Source organism: Anoplophora glabripennis, unplaced genomic scaffold (genome assembly GCF_000390285.2).
Source record: "Anoplophora glabripennis isolate ALB-LARVAE unplaced genomic scaffold, Agla_2.0 scaffold2, whole genome shotgun sequence".
In the NCBI taxonomy this organism is placed as follows: domain Eukaryota; kingdom Metazoa; phylum Arthropoda; class Insecta; order Coleoptera; family Cerambycidae; genus Anoplophora; species Anoplophora glabripennis.
In genome coordinates this window covers 2,552,465-2,567,244 of record NW_019416325.1, presented here as the reverse complement: position 1 = coordinate 2,567,244, position 14,780 = coordinate 2,552,465, and the positions used below count along the sequence as shown (strand labels likewise).

At 32.4% G+C, this 14,780-nt stretch overlaps 1 protein-coding gene across 2 annotated transcripts; it reads right to left on the bottom strand.

The window, feature by feature from the left end:
* Window positions 1-936: 936 nt before the first annotated feature.
* On the bottom strand, window positions 937-14,490 carry LOC108916906 (arrestin domain-containing protein 17). 2 transcript variants are annotated; one of them, XM_018723229.1, is made up of 6 exons: window positions 14,258-14,490; window positions 9,260-9,376; window positions 2,575-2,792; window positions 2,362-2,476; window positions 1,566-1,819; window positions 937-1,386 (listed from the first exon to the last, which is right to left on the bottom strand). In XM_018723229.1, exons 1-6 carry the CDS (start codon window positions 14,376-14,378, stop codon window positions 1,210-1,212), a joined length of 1,002 nt encoding a protein of 333 aa, XP_018578745.1. In that variant the 5' UTR covers window positions 14,379-14,490; the 3' UTR covers window positions 937-1,209. The 2 variants fall into 2 exon arrangements, with proteins under 2 accessions (XP_018578745.1, XP_018578744.1); XM_018723228.1 differs by having other exon boundaries at window positions 2,362-2,491; window positions 14,258-14,487.
* Window positions 14,491-14,780: the final 290 nt, after the last annotated feature.

Here is a 14,780-nt window from a genome sequence, read left to right as displayed (position 1 = left end):
TAAACTCCCTTTACGATAAGAGCTCCAAATTTGAATGTTCGCTTACATTTGTATTGGCAGAATTTAGCTAAATATGATCACTGATTAAATCAAATTCAATAACTACTAAGAAATACCCTCTGAATTACGAAGTAATTCAGTTTAAATTATGTTGTTTTCAAATTGTTTTATTCAGTGTATCGGTGTTTACAATTTTTTATCTAAATAATTCAAGTTATGCGCTCAGATAGTAGCCATGACGAATATTTTATTTCTTTATTCATTATAAATCCCTTCAACATTTATTCAAAAAATAAACAGTCTTCGAGTAAAATATTTTATATGTAAAAATATTTAAATTCTATATATGCATAGGTATTTCTTAACTTAAAAAAAATGATAAATAGAACAATATATGTATTCACACTTAATCGTTATGTTTGACCATTGAAACGATAAGTACAGTAGAGCCCATTGAAAAAAGTATAAACATTGATAAATACGTATCAGAAGAATGAATTTGATTGAACATTGGAATATTTTATAATCATGTATCCACGTATATGCGTGTGTGTCGTATGTACTTATATATGTGTATATGTAATATTGATCACAATACTGTTTGTACATTTGTAATTTCTAATGTAATGATTATTTAAGAATTTATCATCCTATTTTTCGAAGGTTGGACTCCACAATTTCTCCCTGGGATACGATTTCAGGAATAATACACCAATATTGTATTGCTGGTTGCATATATATTTCAAATAAACGTTTATTATTTGTTGTCAATGCATATATGTATGTATATTTATTAAATGATCACAGCAAATATATTTATTAAATACATTATTTATATAATAATTAAGGATGCTTATCTGTTCTGTTTCTGTTTAAAATTTATAAATTGTAATTGTAGTCACTCACACTAGGAGTTAACAGATTAAAAAACATAAAAATATCAACATACGTTTATTACAATTATATTAGTTATGTACAATAAAAAATAATATAAAACACTAGTACTTTTTATTGGTTATGGCAGTATCAATATCACGGCACCAATTTCAGCACCAGTTCAATATAGGAATAAATATCCTTTCGATGTGTATGTGACTTATCAGTAATCATACAACGCATACATTACAGTTCAATAAATGATCATATTCGATTAGTAGATACTATAAGTGTGTAATTCATACAACAATAATACGTAGATTATAATATTGATCACTCTTGAGCAGGTTTATCTTCTAACCACGGTCTAAAAATAGGCAGTGTAGAAGGATAATGGGTTCCAGATTTATAAGCACTGTTGTCATCGTCAGATCGTAATGGATATGTTGCCATCATTATAGGTAGTTGTAACTTCACTTCTTTCTGGAGACTCTTAGGTTCAACAATGAACTGAAAAATAAAAACCAACTCAAATTATAATAATAAAGCAGTATTTGACTATTTCAAAATCAAAATTAAGATAGGTACTGTATTTACAACATAAACATTTTTTTAAATAATATTTTGGTTTTAAAAGAAAGGAAATAAGAATAAAGGTATCAGTAGGTACAGTTAAAAAGCCCACTTACAAATACATCATACTGAATTTTAATTAAGTGACACCCTCTAAGATTTGTTGGTGGTAATGGGGGAATGTAAAGTTGTTCATTGTCCCATTCGTCCTTTTCTCCAGGTCTGATTTTTCCTCTAGAAAGTGAGGCCAACTCTCTCTTCTCTGACTGGACTACTTTTCCTCTAGCCATATACGTTATGCTTTCTGTTAAAGCGGCTCTGGTACTTTTTATTGTAACCCTGCTTCTGTTACAAACACTGGCCGATACTCCTGAATGTAGAAAATATATATTTTTAATATATGAAGCAAGCATTTCATATGGTGGGTGTTTCTTTAATATTACAAAAAAAAATAATAACGTTTTTAACTGACATTTTTTAATTGTAAATATTTAATCCCGTAAAAAGATACAAGGAAACACCATTAAGGGTTGAAATTTTCAACCCCTTTTGAGGGTAGCAGATGATTAAAAATATCGTCGTGGGACTAGGGCTTGTTGTAGGGGTATCTTCAATTTCGTAAACCACCTGTTCTTCCATTTGAGGAGTAACCCTAGTCCATTTTCAGCGTTACTCCAGATTTCATTAACACGCTAATGTAAAAGACTAAACATCGTATGCTGAGGAATAACGATAGAAGACTTACTTTTTAGCAAGGAATAAGTTTTTCACAATATTAAGGAAACACCAGATATACATATACATTTTTCTATGTAGGTACATATCTGTAAATTTTACATAAAAATAACCAAATATATATTATTTTGCAACCATGGATTCCTTTCTTTATATGTATGTATAATAAAAGTTTACCTATACTTTCTCCAGGTACGTATCCTCCTCTGTCTAAGGTAACTTTGCATACAACTGCGCCAGACCCAACACAACTTACTCCAAATTTATGTTCAACTTCACACCTAAACGTTTCCTGTCCCGAAATGTTCTAAATTAGATAATATGCAGAAAAAAAGAAGAAATTAGCACAAGAGAAGACAGGAAAGAGAAGTCGAGTGTTTATATACTCACTCCTAGTATTGCTGGTTCTAAATTTAAATCGATGGGGTTCATTACAATAAACACTTGCTGATTTTTGTGGGTGAGACCGTTGGGTTCCCTGAGGGCTGTTTTACAGTAATATTGAACCCAACCATGTTTCCCTAGAAATGTCGATGGTAAACCTAATGGCAAACCTAGTTTGAACGGGAAGCTGTGAATTCCTGGAGATAGTACCGACGGCCCTTGACCTTGAAAACAGAAGTTGAAAAAATACGCCAGTAAGAAAAATATTGTATCTATTAGTGTTTTAAAGGTTTATTTAGATGATATGTGACTGATTTTTAATAATAAATGAATGATAGACCAGGGCGGATCTGTCGAAATATCCCACTTCTTCGATGTAAGAGGGGGCAAGCTAATTTTTGCTGGAATACCTTCAGTACAACCCACATAATAAAAGTGTCGATCCCTAGATCTGGGCGAGGTCTGGAACATTTTCAAAATTGCAAAAATATTTAAAAAATTTAAAAAAATACCTATTTTATCTCAGTTGTATCTTGGAGCCTATGCATTTTGGAAAAATATTGAAGAGGAAAAAAGTTTTAGAATTGAATTTTGCACAATAAACTGTAAGTTAAAAATGTTTAAATTTATTATCGAAGTTGCAAAATAGCAATAATTGATGAAAAAAAGGCAAAATAATCAAGTTTTTTGGATAATTTTTTAAAAATATTTTAATTGCTCCGAGGGCATTCTAATTTTGGTAAAAAAAACTTTAGAGAATAATAAAACAACAAACCAAATGTCATTAATATCGGTTCGATAGTTTTTGCAACATAATTTTTTGAAATAATTTTGAAAAAATTTTTCGAATTTTCAAAATGCCTCAAATAAAGCGTCTAGATTCTTGAAAATTTTTTCACATAGAGAAGACCGCTCAACCTTTCAAATGGTTTTTGAAAAATTGAAATCGGTTGATTAGGACNTGGGCCACCCTAATCCACATAGCTTGCCTACATCAGCACAGCGGGAAAATCATTTGAAAACCGGCGCCGCAGCAAAAGGGTTAAGTTTTCAGATGAATACATAAAAAAACTTACATCAAAATCGATTAGCACAGCTTCTCTTTCAGGTTCTCTCGACGCCTGCATAAGTTTCCACAAAGCGAAAGTTTCATCTAAGTAAACTTCCAATAAATCGCCTTCCATGAGCAGTTCTTCTAACTGTTTTCTGACTTCCGCATTGATATCCAATATGTAATCTTCTCCGTCACCGACTTTCGGAAGATGCAAGGAATAGGCGTGTTCTCCCATACGGTCGTCAGAATCTTTGGATTCCCTGGAAGCATCGTCTGAATCGTTAATGCCACTGTCGCACGTTACACCTTCCTCTGCTACACCACTGTAAGGAGTTATCTCCTGGACTCTCTGATGTAACTCCGGATTCTTTGATGCCCTTTTCAATTCTGTCGAAATAATCTTTTCCGTTCTCTGCCTAGCCGCAGCTTCGTTATACTTCTGACTAAACATAGCCAACTTATTCTTTGCCTTTTCCAGTTCCGGGTGTTGTAATAACTGCCTGGCCCTGTCCTGCCAATTCATGGCACGTTCAGTAAGACACTGCAGAGCTTCGCCTTCGGGAACTCTTACGTATAATTTTTGTAGCGACATTAGTAATCCTAATATAACGTCTAAACGAGGGCGTTTCGTGCGTTGGCAATTCGGGCAGAGGAATTTACAGTCTTTAAAGCCCAAATGCAACGCTATATTTGTGAAATTTCCTTTGTACTTTGTAGTTGCGACTTTTGGAAGTTGTGTACAGGTTGCGTGGAACCAGTCTTTGCATAATTCGCACTGCATCATGACCCCGAACAGACCCCTTCCGCAGACACAAAATGTGTGTCCTTCACTGGGGTCTAAACTCTTTGCCATATTTGCAGTACGTAATTTTTTTATCATAGCCATTTCTGCGTCTTCTGCGTCTTTGAATACAGCTACCACCGCAGCTGGATCCATCGCGTTAGTAAGGGATATCGGGTTAGTGTCGTCTTCCGTGCATTTGTTTTTCTTATTGTTTTTTACTGAATTAGGAGTCGAAGTTCTAGGTGACAACGCCTCCATAAGACAACAGTTTGAATTTTTTCTTAGGAATGCTCGACTAGTCTTCTCTTTCCAACCAGTCGCTAACGTGAGATAGTCATTCATTCTATCCACTTCCACAAGATGGAGAGCCAGAGACTTGCCCTTTTTTATCAGTTCCTCCATGGCACTAAAATACGGATAATATTCTGCAGAATTCATTTCTTCCAGCAGTCTCAACCAGTCTCTTGCCTTCTTCATCGAATCATACAAGTGACCCTCACTAGGCAAAAAGCAAGAAATTTTAGACGCTTCCTTGAGTAGTTTATCGACTTGGATCAACACATTATTGTCTTCCGATTTTAGAACCTCGTTAGCTTGTTCCTCCCATTCCTCACTTGTCTGAAGGATGCTTTGGAGTTTTGATAATTCTTCTTCCATTTCAGCATGAGGCGGTATCAAAGTGCCTTCACGAATGAGATCTTTTATCGCGTCAAGACCCATAACGTTCGTTTTATTCCTGTAAGCTTCGACATCACGAAGCCATTGCACTTGCTTTAATCGAGTTGCAATAAGACGCAGGTTGGGTAATTCAATGCAAAGTCCGTTTCCGTGAACATTACAAGCTTCCAGTTCGCCGATGGAACAGTCAGATAAAGCTAATGACAGCAAATGAGCACTTTTTTCTTCAAATCTCCTCGTTTGCTGAAGTAGTTCCCTAATACTTTTGGCTTCTTCCAAAATACAAGCTAAACTATCAATTTCCTCACAAAATAAAGTTAGTTCTTCCACGGTTAATTTGTATTTTGTATCGTTAGAGTTTCTTGTTCGAGTTCGCATTTTGTTTAAGTCCAATTGATGTATAACACTAGCACATTTCTCTGCGTCTTCAACGGCACTTGTTAAGGTTTGCAGTAAATCACATTTAGGAAATTTTTTGCCGTCAGCCTCGCTTAATAACGCCTTCAGGTCGGAAAGATTGAGAGTCTTTGGTGTTTTTGGATCCAGAGCATCTTTTACTCGAGCAACCCAATGATCAAATGATTCTGCTTTCAATTTCAACGCTTTTAGCATGACTGGCAATTCATCTAGAGTGTAACGGTACCTCAGGGTGCGGTTCTGCGGTGGACATTCGCACAAGTTTTTATAATGTCTAAGGCAAACTAGGACATCTGTTGAACATTTGCAAGTAATTGCAGATAAAAAACAGGTCGTTTTACAGATCTCGCACTGTCTTTCGTCATCAGGTAGCAGTTCAAAAGCTTCTCTCTCTGCACTGGTCACTCCCTGCAATAGAATTGTAAGACCTACAGTAAAAACATCCTATATATGTTTATATTTGTATAGAAATGGAAATTATGAAATATTTGTTCTGAAAAAAGAAAACATTTGCACAAAAATGTTTAAGTATAAGTTAAATTTAACATATACAGGGTGATTCAGTCATAATGTCATTAATTTTAACCACGTATTCGGAAGGCCTAATAGACAAAAAATCAGAAAAAAACATTTTTTACTCGACTTTTAAAACTGAAGGAAATCAACCCATAACTCCCGCTAAGACGGCGATCCTGCCAGATTCCCGGATGCTCGGAAAATTTTGTAACGTAATGTCACGAACCAGTCGTCAGCGTTGCCAAGTTCACATCATAATCTGTGGTACACATTTACACAACTGCATATTGAATAATAAATTGAACATAATACTAAAACTGTGTATTATTTAACATAATAAATTATAAAATGTGAAAATGTTAATATTAAAAATGATAAATTGTAACAACCGTATATTGGAAAACAATCATCCCTATTCATTTGTTGCTTTAGCATCAACATTAATAAATAAATAACAATTGTTATCACAATATTTAAGGTAAAATATCTACTCTATGTATCGAGACAAAAATGTTTGTTTCGTCTTGTCCGAGTTCTAGTCATATAGTGCACGTGCAAGTCAAAAGTGGGTTAGAAGGTTAGTGACCTGGACAGGTTAACCTAGGTCGGAAACACATACCGAGTTGTTTATTGTGCCGGAATTTGTCTCCGTCCGATTGTTTTTTTAAGGAATACACAAGTCTATCTTGTATTCAATATTTAAATACTACATACTTTTCACCCTTTCTTTATAACTTACCTAGTGAGTTGGTTCTTTATGTCATTATTTCTGTAATGAAATTGAAATGGTTATGAAATGAAATTAAATTATTGAACTCTTGGGAGTTTTGTAACTTTAATATTAAATTTTATTTAAAGTGAAACAGAGCTAATTTCTTTGCAGCCATAATAGTCACATTTGGTCAGATGAAAACCCGCACACTACTCGTCAGTTTAGCTTTCAGAGGAGATTCGGTGTCAATGTATGGGCAGGAGTATATGGCAATTGTTTAATTGAGTCGCATTTTTTACCTGAAAATTCAATTTTTAATAGAATTGTTTGAAAACCTTGCCCTTCAGATGCTACGGGATATGTGGTATATGCACGACGGAGCTCCGGCCCATTTTGCTTGCGATGTCCGTGGATTTTTAGACGATCAATGTCCAAATCGGTGGATAGGGAGAGGAGGGCCCATAAGATGGCCAGCGTGCTCGCCGGACCTAAATCCTATGGACTTTTGTATATGGGGTTATATGAAATCTGTTGATTGCATAATTATAAAAAATAATTTATAGCATTTTAAATTATTATTGGCTGACGTGAGCAAACCGTTTATTTATTGTCTTTAATGAGCGAAAATATATAAATATGGCAACGTTGCATCTAGGGCGCCTTGTTTATATCGTAGCCGTGCGCAATAATGTGAATAACCGGCTGACGTCAGCCGGTCAGTAAAAGTCTGAAAAGGGGGTTAAATAATGATTTGAAAATTTTTTTTTTCGACTTAAATAAGCATTTAAATTTTTTTTAATCAAGCCATCGTATTATACTCATTTTTCTCTATCTCCTCTTAAAATTACTGACATTATGAATGAATCACCCTGTATATGTTGTGGACAATCTGATTGTTTGGGCGCTAAACAAAATGCCCAGGACTATGTATAATGACTAGACCAGTTGGGTGAAGCAATAAATATTTGTAAACATATCACATTAGGGCATAACACATAGCGCCTGATCAATGTGACAAATTTAAAAATATCTATCACTATGCCCAATTATTCTAGTCATTATGCNAAAAAAAGTTTTAGAATTGAATTTTGCACAATAAACTGTAAGTTAAAAATGTTTAAATTTATTATCGAAGTTGCAAAATAGCAATAATTGATGAAAAAAAGGCAAAATAATCAAGTTTTTTGGATAATTTTTTAAAAATATTTTAATTGCTCCGAGGGCATTCTAATTTTGGTAAAAAAAACTTTAGAGAATAATAAAACAACAAACCAAATGTCATTAATATCGGTTCGATAGTTTTTGCAACATAATTTTTTGAAATAATTTTGAAAAAATTTTTCGAATTTTCAAAATGCCTCAAATAAAGCGTCTAGATTCTTGAAAATTTTTTCACATAGAGAAGACCGCTCAACCTTTCAAATGGTTTTTGAAAAATTGAAATCGGTTGATTAGGACGGACTCAGTAAATTTTTAAAGTTAACACTTTATTTTTAAACAATTAGATTACATTTATCAATTCGCAATTTAGTTTTTTTCAAAAATTAAGTACTATTTTTTCTTAATTTTATGTGTATTTGACAAATAAAATTAACTTCCAAATAAAAAAATATTTTTTTTTAAATTGTAATTTGCACATTTTGTTATAAACAAAGTTTATTATTTATGCATTAAATATACTGTATATTTTACCCTATGCTATTGCATTTCTTCAATGAAAAAATTTGTTTACGTGTATATTTCAACACTAAATATGAATGTATTTAGTTATAGTTATTACAATTATTTAAATAATTTTTGTTTAAACATAAAAAAAAATTAAATTGGAAATTAATTTTTTTGTTAAATACAGATAAAATTAAGAAATAATAGTACTTTAAAATTATAATTTTTGAAAAAAACTAAACTGCAAATAGATAAATGTAATCTAATTGTTTAAAAATAAAAAAACTTTAAAAATTTACTGTGGCCGTCCTAATCAATCGATTTCAATTTTTCAAAAACGATTTGAAAGGTTGAGCAGTCCTTTCTAAGTGACAAAAATTTCAAGTATCTAGATGGTTTATTTGAGGCTATGTTAACATTTTGAAAATTTGAAAGTTTTTTTCAAAATTTTTTTCAAAAAATTATATTGCGAAAATTATCGAATTATTTTGCCTTTTTTTCATTAATTATTCCTATTTTGCAACATCGGTAATAAATTTAAACAGTTTTAAATTCCAGCATATTGTGCAAAATTCAATTCTAAAACTTTTTTTCCGTTTCAATATTCTTCCAAAATGCATAGGTTCCAAGATATGTATGAGTAAAAAACTCAGATAAAATAATTTTTTAACATTTTTGCAATTTTGAAAATGTTCCGAACCTCGCCCAGATCTAGGGATCTACACTTTTATTATGTGAGTTGTACTGAAGTAATCCAGAAAAAAATTGCTTGCCCCCTCTCACATCCACCTTAAAATAGATCCCCCTGATCTATGAATGAATTTTATATTCCGTGTAAGGATTATTATATGTATGCAGACAATACCTGGCTCTCCGAGCAGTCTCATTCTAAAATCTATGTAATTTTCTCTGTCGTACACCCTCTCTTGGCGAGGGGTGCGTACTCGAACTACCCCTTCTCCAACGACGTGGAAGTGGAGTCCTAGAACAATTCAAGGAATCTATAATGTTACATTGGAATAAAATTTGATGGATAATTCGACTACGTGATACTAGAGGGTAAACGAGGAGTAGAAGATAGCAATGAAGATAATATTTTTTTGTAAAAAATTTATGTATCATGTAAATTAATTTTAATTCAAGGGCAAGGAAGTGATTCTATTTTATCATTTCCATAAATTCCATGTGATTTGTGAATTAGATTAGATGTTTAGATGTCGAATATTTCAAATAACATTTTTTACAACACATTTACATAAATCTTGTTTTGTAGGGTTGTTGGATTCATTTTACAAGCTAATTTTCAACGTAATATCAAAAGCAAATGTAATATGTAATACCCTGTATTAATAAACAAGAGTAATACTCTAGAGTATTAAAAGTATATGTACATATACATAATTGCAGTATCCGTGAATGTATTCTATGGGGTTAGCGTTGTAAAGGATTCATTTTTAAACCGAGTTCGGGTATTGCTGGTGAACACATAAATTTACAAAACGCTGACATTTCACAATTTACAGACATCTATTGATTGCACAAAACAATTAGTAAATGTATATCTCACATAGTTTTACACTTTGTTATAATGCGCACTCCATTAGATTAAATTAAATGCAACTTTGACTGTTAATTTGTCTCTGCGGCCGCGCCGATCTTTTAAAGGTTTTTAACAGTTTTACGGATAATTTACTAAAATCTGCGCACAGCTATTTAAAGATATATAGTGTGTTCTGTAAGTACGTGGTCAAGGTAAGGCTGATTTAGCCTCAGTTTCTGAAAACTTTTGAATTTTTTAAATAACTAATATGCGTTAATCGATTTTGATTGTCAATATCCAGACTTTCAAATATACTAGTATGCATCTTTTTTTTAAACAAGTGGAAATTAAATAAAGTTCAGTATATGTGTGTATGTCTATTAAAATATACTGAGTCTTCATAAATAAACAAGCCACGAGCTTAGGCAACCAACATTGCACGTTGCACAGCTGGTACTGCCCATTAAAAATCCCTAAATCTTACAATTAGCGATATTAATATCATTGATTCGTTTACACTAGTGTGCTTAAAGCTAACAAAAAACGATATAAAAGAATATTCCTAAATTTAAATAAAGTAAAAATTTAACATTAGCCGTGTTATTCCTAATGCGCATGCTCGGGAAGAATAGCCTCATGCGCAGGTGAAATCTTGTTGATATGTTATCGCTATCATCATTAGCGTATTTTCTCTTGTTTTGTTTAATCTTGGCATTTTCTAGTTCTACTAAGTATTTTTATTGTTCTTCTTGGTGTTGTACTGTGTTAGTGTGTTTATCGGTTGTTTTTTTTCTTCAAGTGGTTTATTATAGACGTGCTCTTAACCACAACCAAACTTTTCTTGAATGATATCCTGTTGTGAGGCTACTTCGTTTACATTAAATCATCTTTAATGCGCATACTCAGTAACATTGATATAACTTTGATTTATTAATCACTATAAAAGTCAATACTGTCAGAATATCTCGATATTTAAGGTCATGACAAAGCAGCACTTATGTTCAAAGTATAAAGTCGAAAATCGATCTAGTAAAAACATTGAGAAATTCTTCATGACAATGTGCGCTATGGGGTTGGGGGTTATTATTTGGCGTATGTGATGTCACTACTAAAAGGGTCTATTACTGGTCACGTGAATTTTTTGTTTTAGGAATATGTTTTGTATTTTAAATCTGTTACTGTACTCGAAATTATTATGTTTGCAGTGGTAGCGATTTTAAATTGATATCGATTTTATTTTTTGCTAATTTGCACCCCTTATAAACTCGCGCAAATTCCTTGTCAAATTGGTATTCAGCAATCGGCTCCGTCCGAATAACGAATAAGCAACCTTTAGCTGTTTATTTCGTCGCTGATATGCATGGTCTATTTTTAATGCTCAATTAAGTTACTTTGTATATAAGGGCCGGAATATTTGGAGAACATCATAAATATTTTAAAATTGCGATAGTAATATCGCGATAGTAACGGCGAATATTTTCTTCGCAATTTTCATTTTGTTTTAAAAAGAAATAGGGCTCACAAACTTCCTTCACATGCCACAGCAGTCACTTCGAAATTGGAATTTCCTTCCTGCGACTTTATTGTCTCTAGATTATGTTTTTCTGCAAAACAAGTTTGTTAATGAAATAGTTTTTATTGTCCCATTTTTACTCGCTAAAAAATAACAGATCTGTTAAACTACAGTGCTTCGCACAAATAAATAACTCATATTTTAATACGATGTAAAAATGATTTAAAAACCTCGATATAATTGCACCAATCTTCTCAGCCATCCTTTTAAATGAAGCTGGTGATTATGGTGCCGCAATAAGGGCGTTATCTTGGATTATATTTACATTTTAACTATTTTACTATCATGGTTGCAACGCCTGTTTTTAAATAAACTTTTAAAGAGCTTCTGGCAACATAGTAGCGGCGATTTATTTTTTTTCTCAACCGAGTTCATTCAAAGGAAGAAATAAGCGGGAATCCAGATTTGAATCGTAAATTTCAAAGTGTGTATAACATGCCTCTCTCAGTGTGTCGGCTTCACTTCAAGAGATAATTACGGCGTTAAATAACGATCATTAAGTTTCAGTTTCACAATATTACGTAGGTAAGAGATATCCCATATGCACTAAATGGCAGCGGTTTCAAGTGGGCAAGGTCGCTCCAGGTATGGAGGCGAGCAAGGTAAAAGATGGATTCTGTTAAGTTGGCTATGACGAATACGTATGAAGTAATTAAAGGACTATTTATATATTCGTCGTTCAAATTTAACGCCCCTAGAATCATGATAGGTAAATCACCCCTGTCAGATACAGGGTCTTTGATTTTCCCGATCCATAAAATGTTTATAATTATGTAAATATTAATAACCTTTCACATACACTGTGTCATACACTATACAACGTAAAATATAAACACAAAACTGATCCAGAAATGTATATTTTCACAAAAAATATGTGTACGACCATTATTCCAGAATTTAAAAGTTTAAATCCCTATGAATAAAATATACCAAACACAAAACAAATCCGACGCTCAGTGATGTTTTGAAATTTACAATATTGTGGTTTCATGGCTGTTTCATTTGGGTAATTCCATTTTATTAAATTAAATGTGAGTCTCGTGAAGGGGTGAACTTTATTTCCATATGCTGTTAAACATATATTAAGTTATTTAAAGAATTTTAATAGAATATATTCATTTCATAACATTTAAAACGTAAATGAACAAGAGAACGATGAGAAAAGATATGTTGTCATATCCTCCGATATTAGTTCTGAAATAGGTATAATTTAAAAAATGGGTGTAATGATTTAGATGCAAAATAATTGTTTTTCGATATCAAGGGACTAGGTAATATTTTAGGTTAACACCCTGTGTAAATATTTAGTGCATTTATCAATTCTGGCTGAAAATCGTTGTAGATACAGATACTAAAGTAATTTAATTTAATCAACGCGAGAAAAAGTAACGCAAATTGCATTTAGAAATGGATTTTGTGTAAATAAGTCAAGAATTTGCTTAGTTAAAACAACTTCGAAATAAGTTACTTTCTTGAAACGCTAGTGTGCGTCTATTTAGATGCTCATACTGATGTTCGCTTTTGGAAGTTTAATCCTATTCATTATTTATTAGTGGCAAAGAACTATATAACTAAAGCACTGCTAGCAGCTAGTTCACTTTAATTTAATATACATATGTATATATAATTCAGGCAATCATTTAAATGTAAATACTAGCTACTGATTGTATGTATAAATGTTCAATAATTTAATTTTTAATTATCCGTTTTCGGCGCATTGTTCTAAATTATTATAGTATTATCGTATGTATAAGTAGAAATGTTCCTCAGTGTTGTTATATTTCGTAAAAACATGTTGCCATAGTTTGATAATCAGGTACCTAGTTTGCGTAGGCGTAATTTGTTTTGTTCGATATTCCAGTGATTAGTTTTGTGTGTGTTTTATAGTCTACGTAAGCAGAATGACGTTAGTCGTCCTTCGTGCATCTATCTAGTCGTCCGCTTTTTTCTTTTACCTTCAAAGGAAGATCCAAAACAATTTCGTGCATAAATTAATTGTTTGTATTTTAACGTAACGGACACGGTTTGATTTACTTTCTATTTTTGTTATTTTGGAAATAGGTTGAGAGAGAAATGAGCCATTATTTATTTTTAATAATGTACTTCCTCTCTCTTTAAATTATCGCTAATATTTACCAACGATTAGAACGTTAGCATATTCCTGTTAAAATATTAGTCATAAACGCATATTTATTTTAGGTAGGTAGATAATATTTTTTATAATTTAAAAAATACGTTAGTCAAATTAATTTGTATTTTTATGCAGGTGTAGGTATATATGTAAAGTATATGATATAATAAAAACCAGGATAAAACATGAAAACTAGTTTTGTTTAAATAACTCTAAAATTATATAAGCAAAAAAATTTGCAACTGCTAATACTGGGTATGTTGTTTTTTCAGGGACACAACCCACAAAGAATTTATTGTTACACTGTTATACAACTAATAGCAATGTTTCCACAACGTGCATATTCCTGCATTGAATTGAAAATTGAAATTGACTGATAGTAACGTTCTATTATGGATTATATTGTAAATAGCTAATACTCTTTGTTCTATAGCTGTTTATTTAGGTCGGTGGAGCTGTAGAAACTGCACAGGTTATTTAATTTAAAAACAACTGGGGTAGACAAGTTATTATACGTTTTGAGAGACATAAAGTAAATTAATGCAGATACGTAATTTACGTAAAAGTGACAGTCTGAGGATTCGCTGATTTGTTGACAGCGCTCATCAGATATTCTTACCGAGTGCAGGTGTGTCATCTTGAAGTTCAATGAGGACTCTCCCAGATAAAAATTGTCCAGGAAAGTAAAGTAACGACGTATTATCGAATAATATCAGGAATTTCAGTAATTTTCGAGGCATTTTCCGGTTTGTTTACAGAACATTTGTATTTGTAGAACACCAATACGTTTTTAATTCAATAACACTTTAGCTTCACTTCTTCACCATAACCAAACTGGTCGCGCGGCGGTGCCGCTACTTTCATTAAACAAAAGGTGAGGGAAACTCAAGGCCTGCACCTTGGCCTCATGTCTCATGGCGTGCACCTGGACGATACCTTTTTTAGCGGACAAATCTTCAAATTGGATTTTAATCTACAATAGACGAATTAACTAAATAAAACTTCAAATACAAAAACGAAAGATTAATATTACAGATCGATATATTTAAATAAATGCATTATACACTAAGAAAGTATGCAACCAACTATGAACTGATGCATATTTGAAGCATGACGCCTTTTCGTTAAATGCCGAATAGATG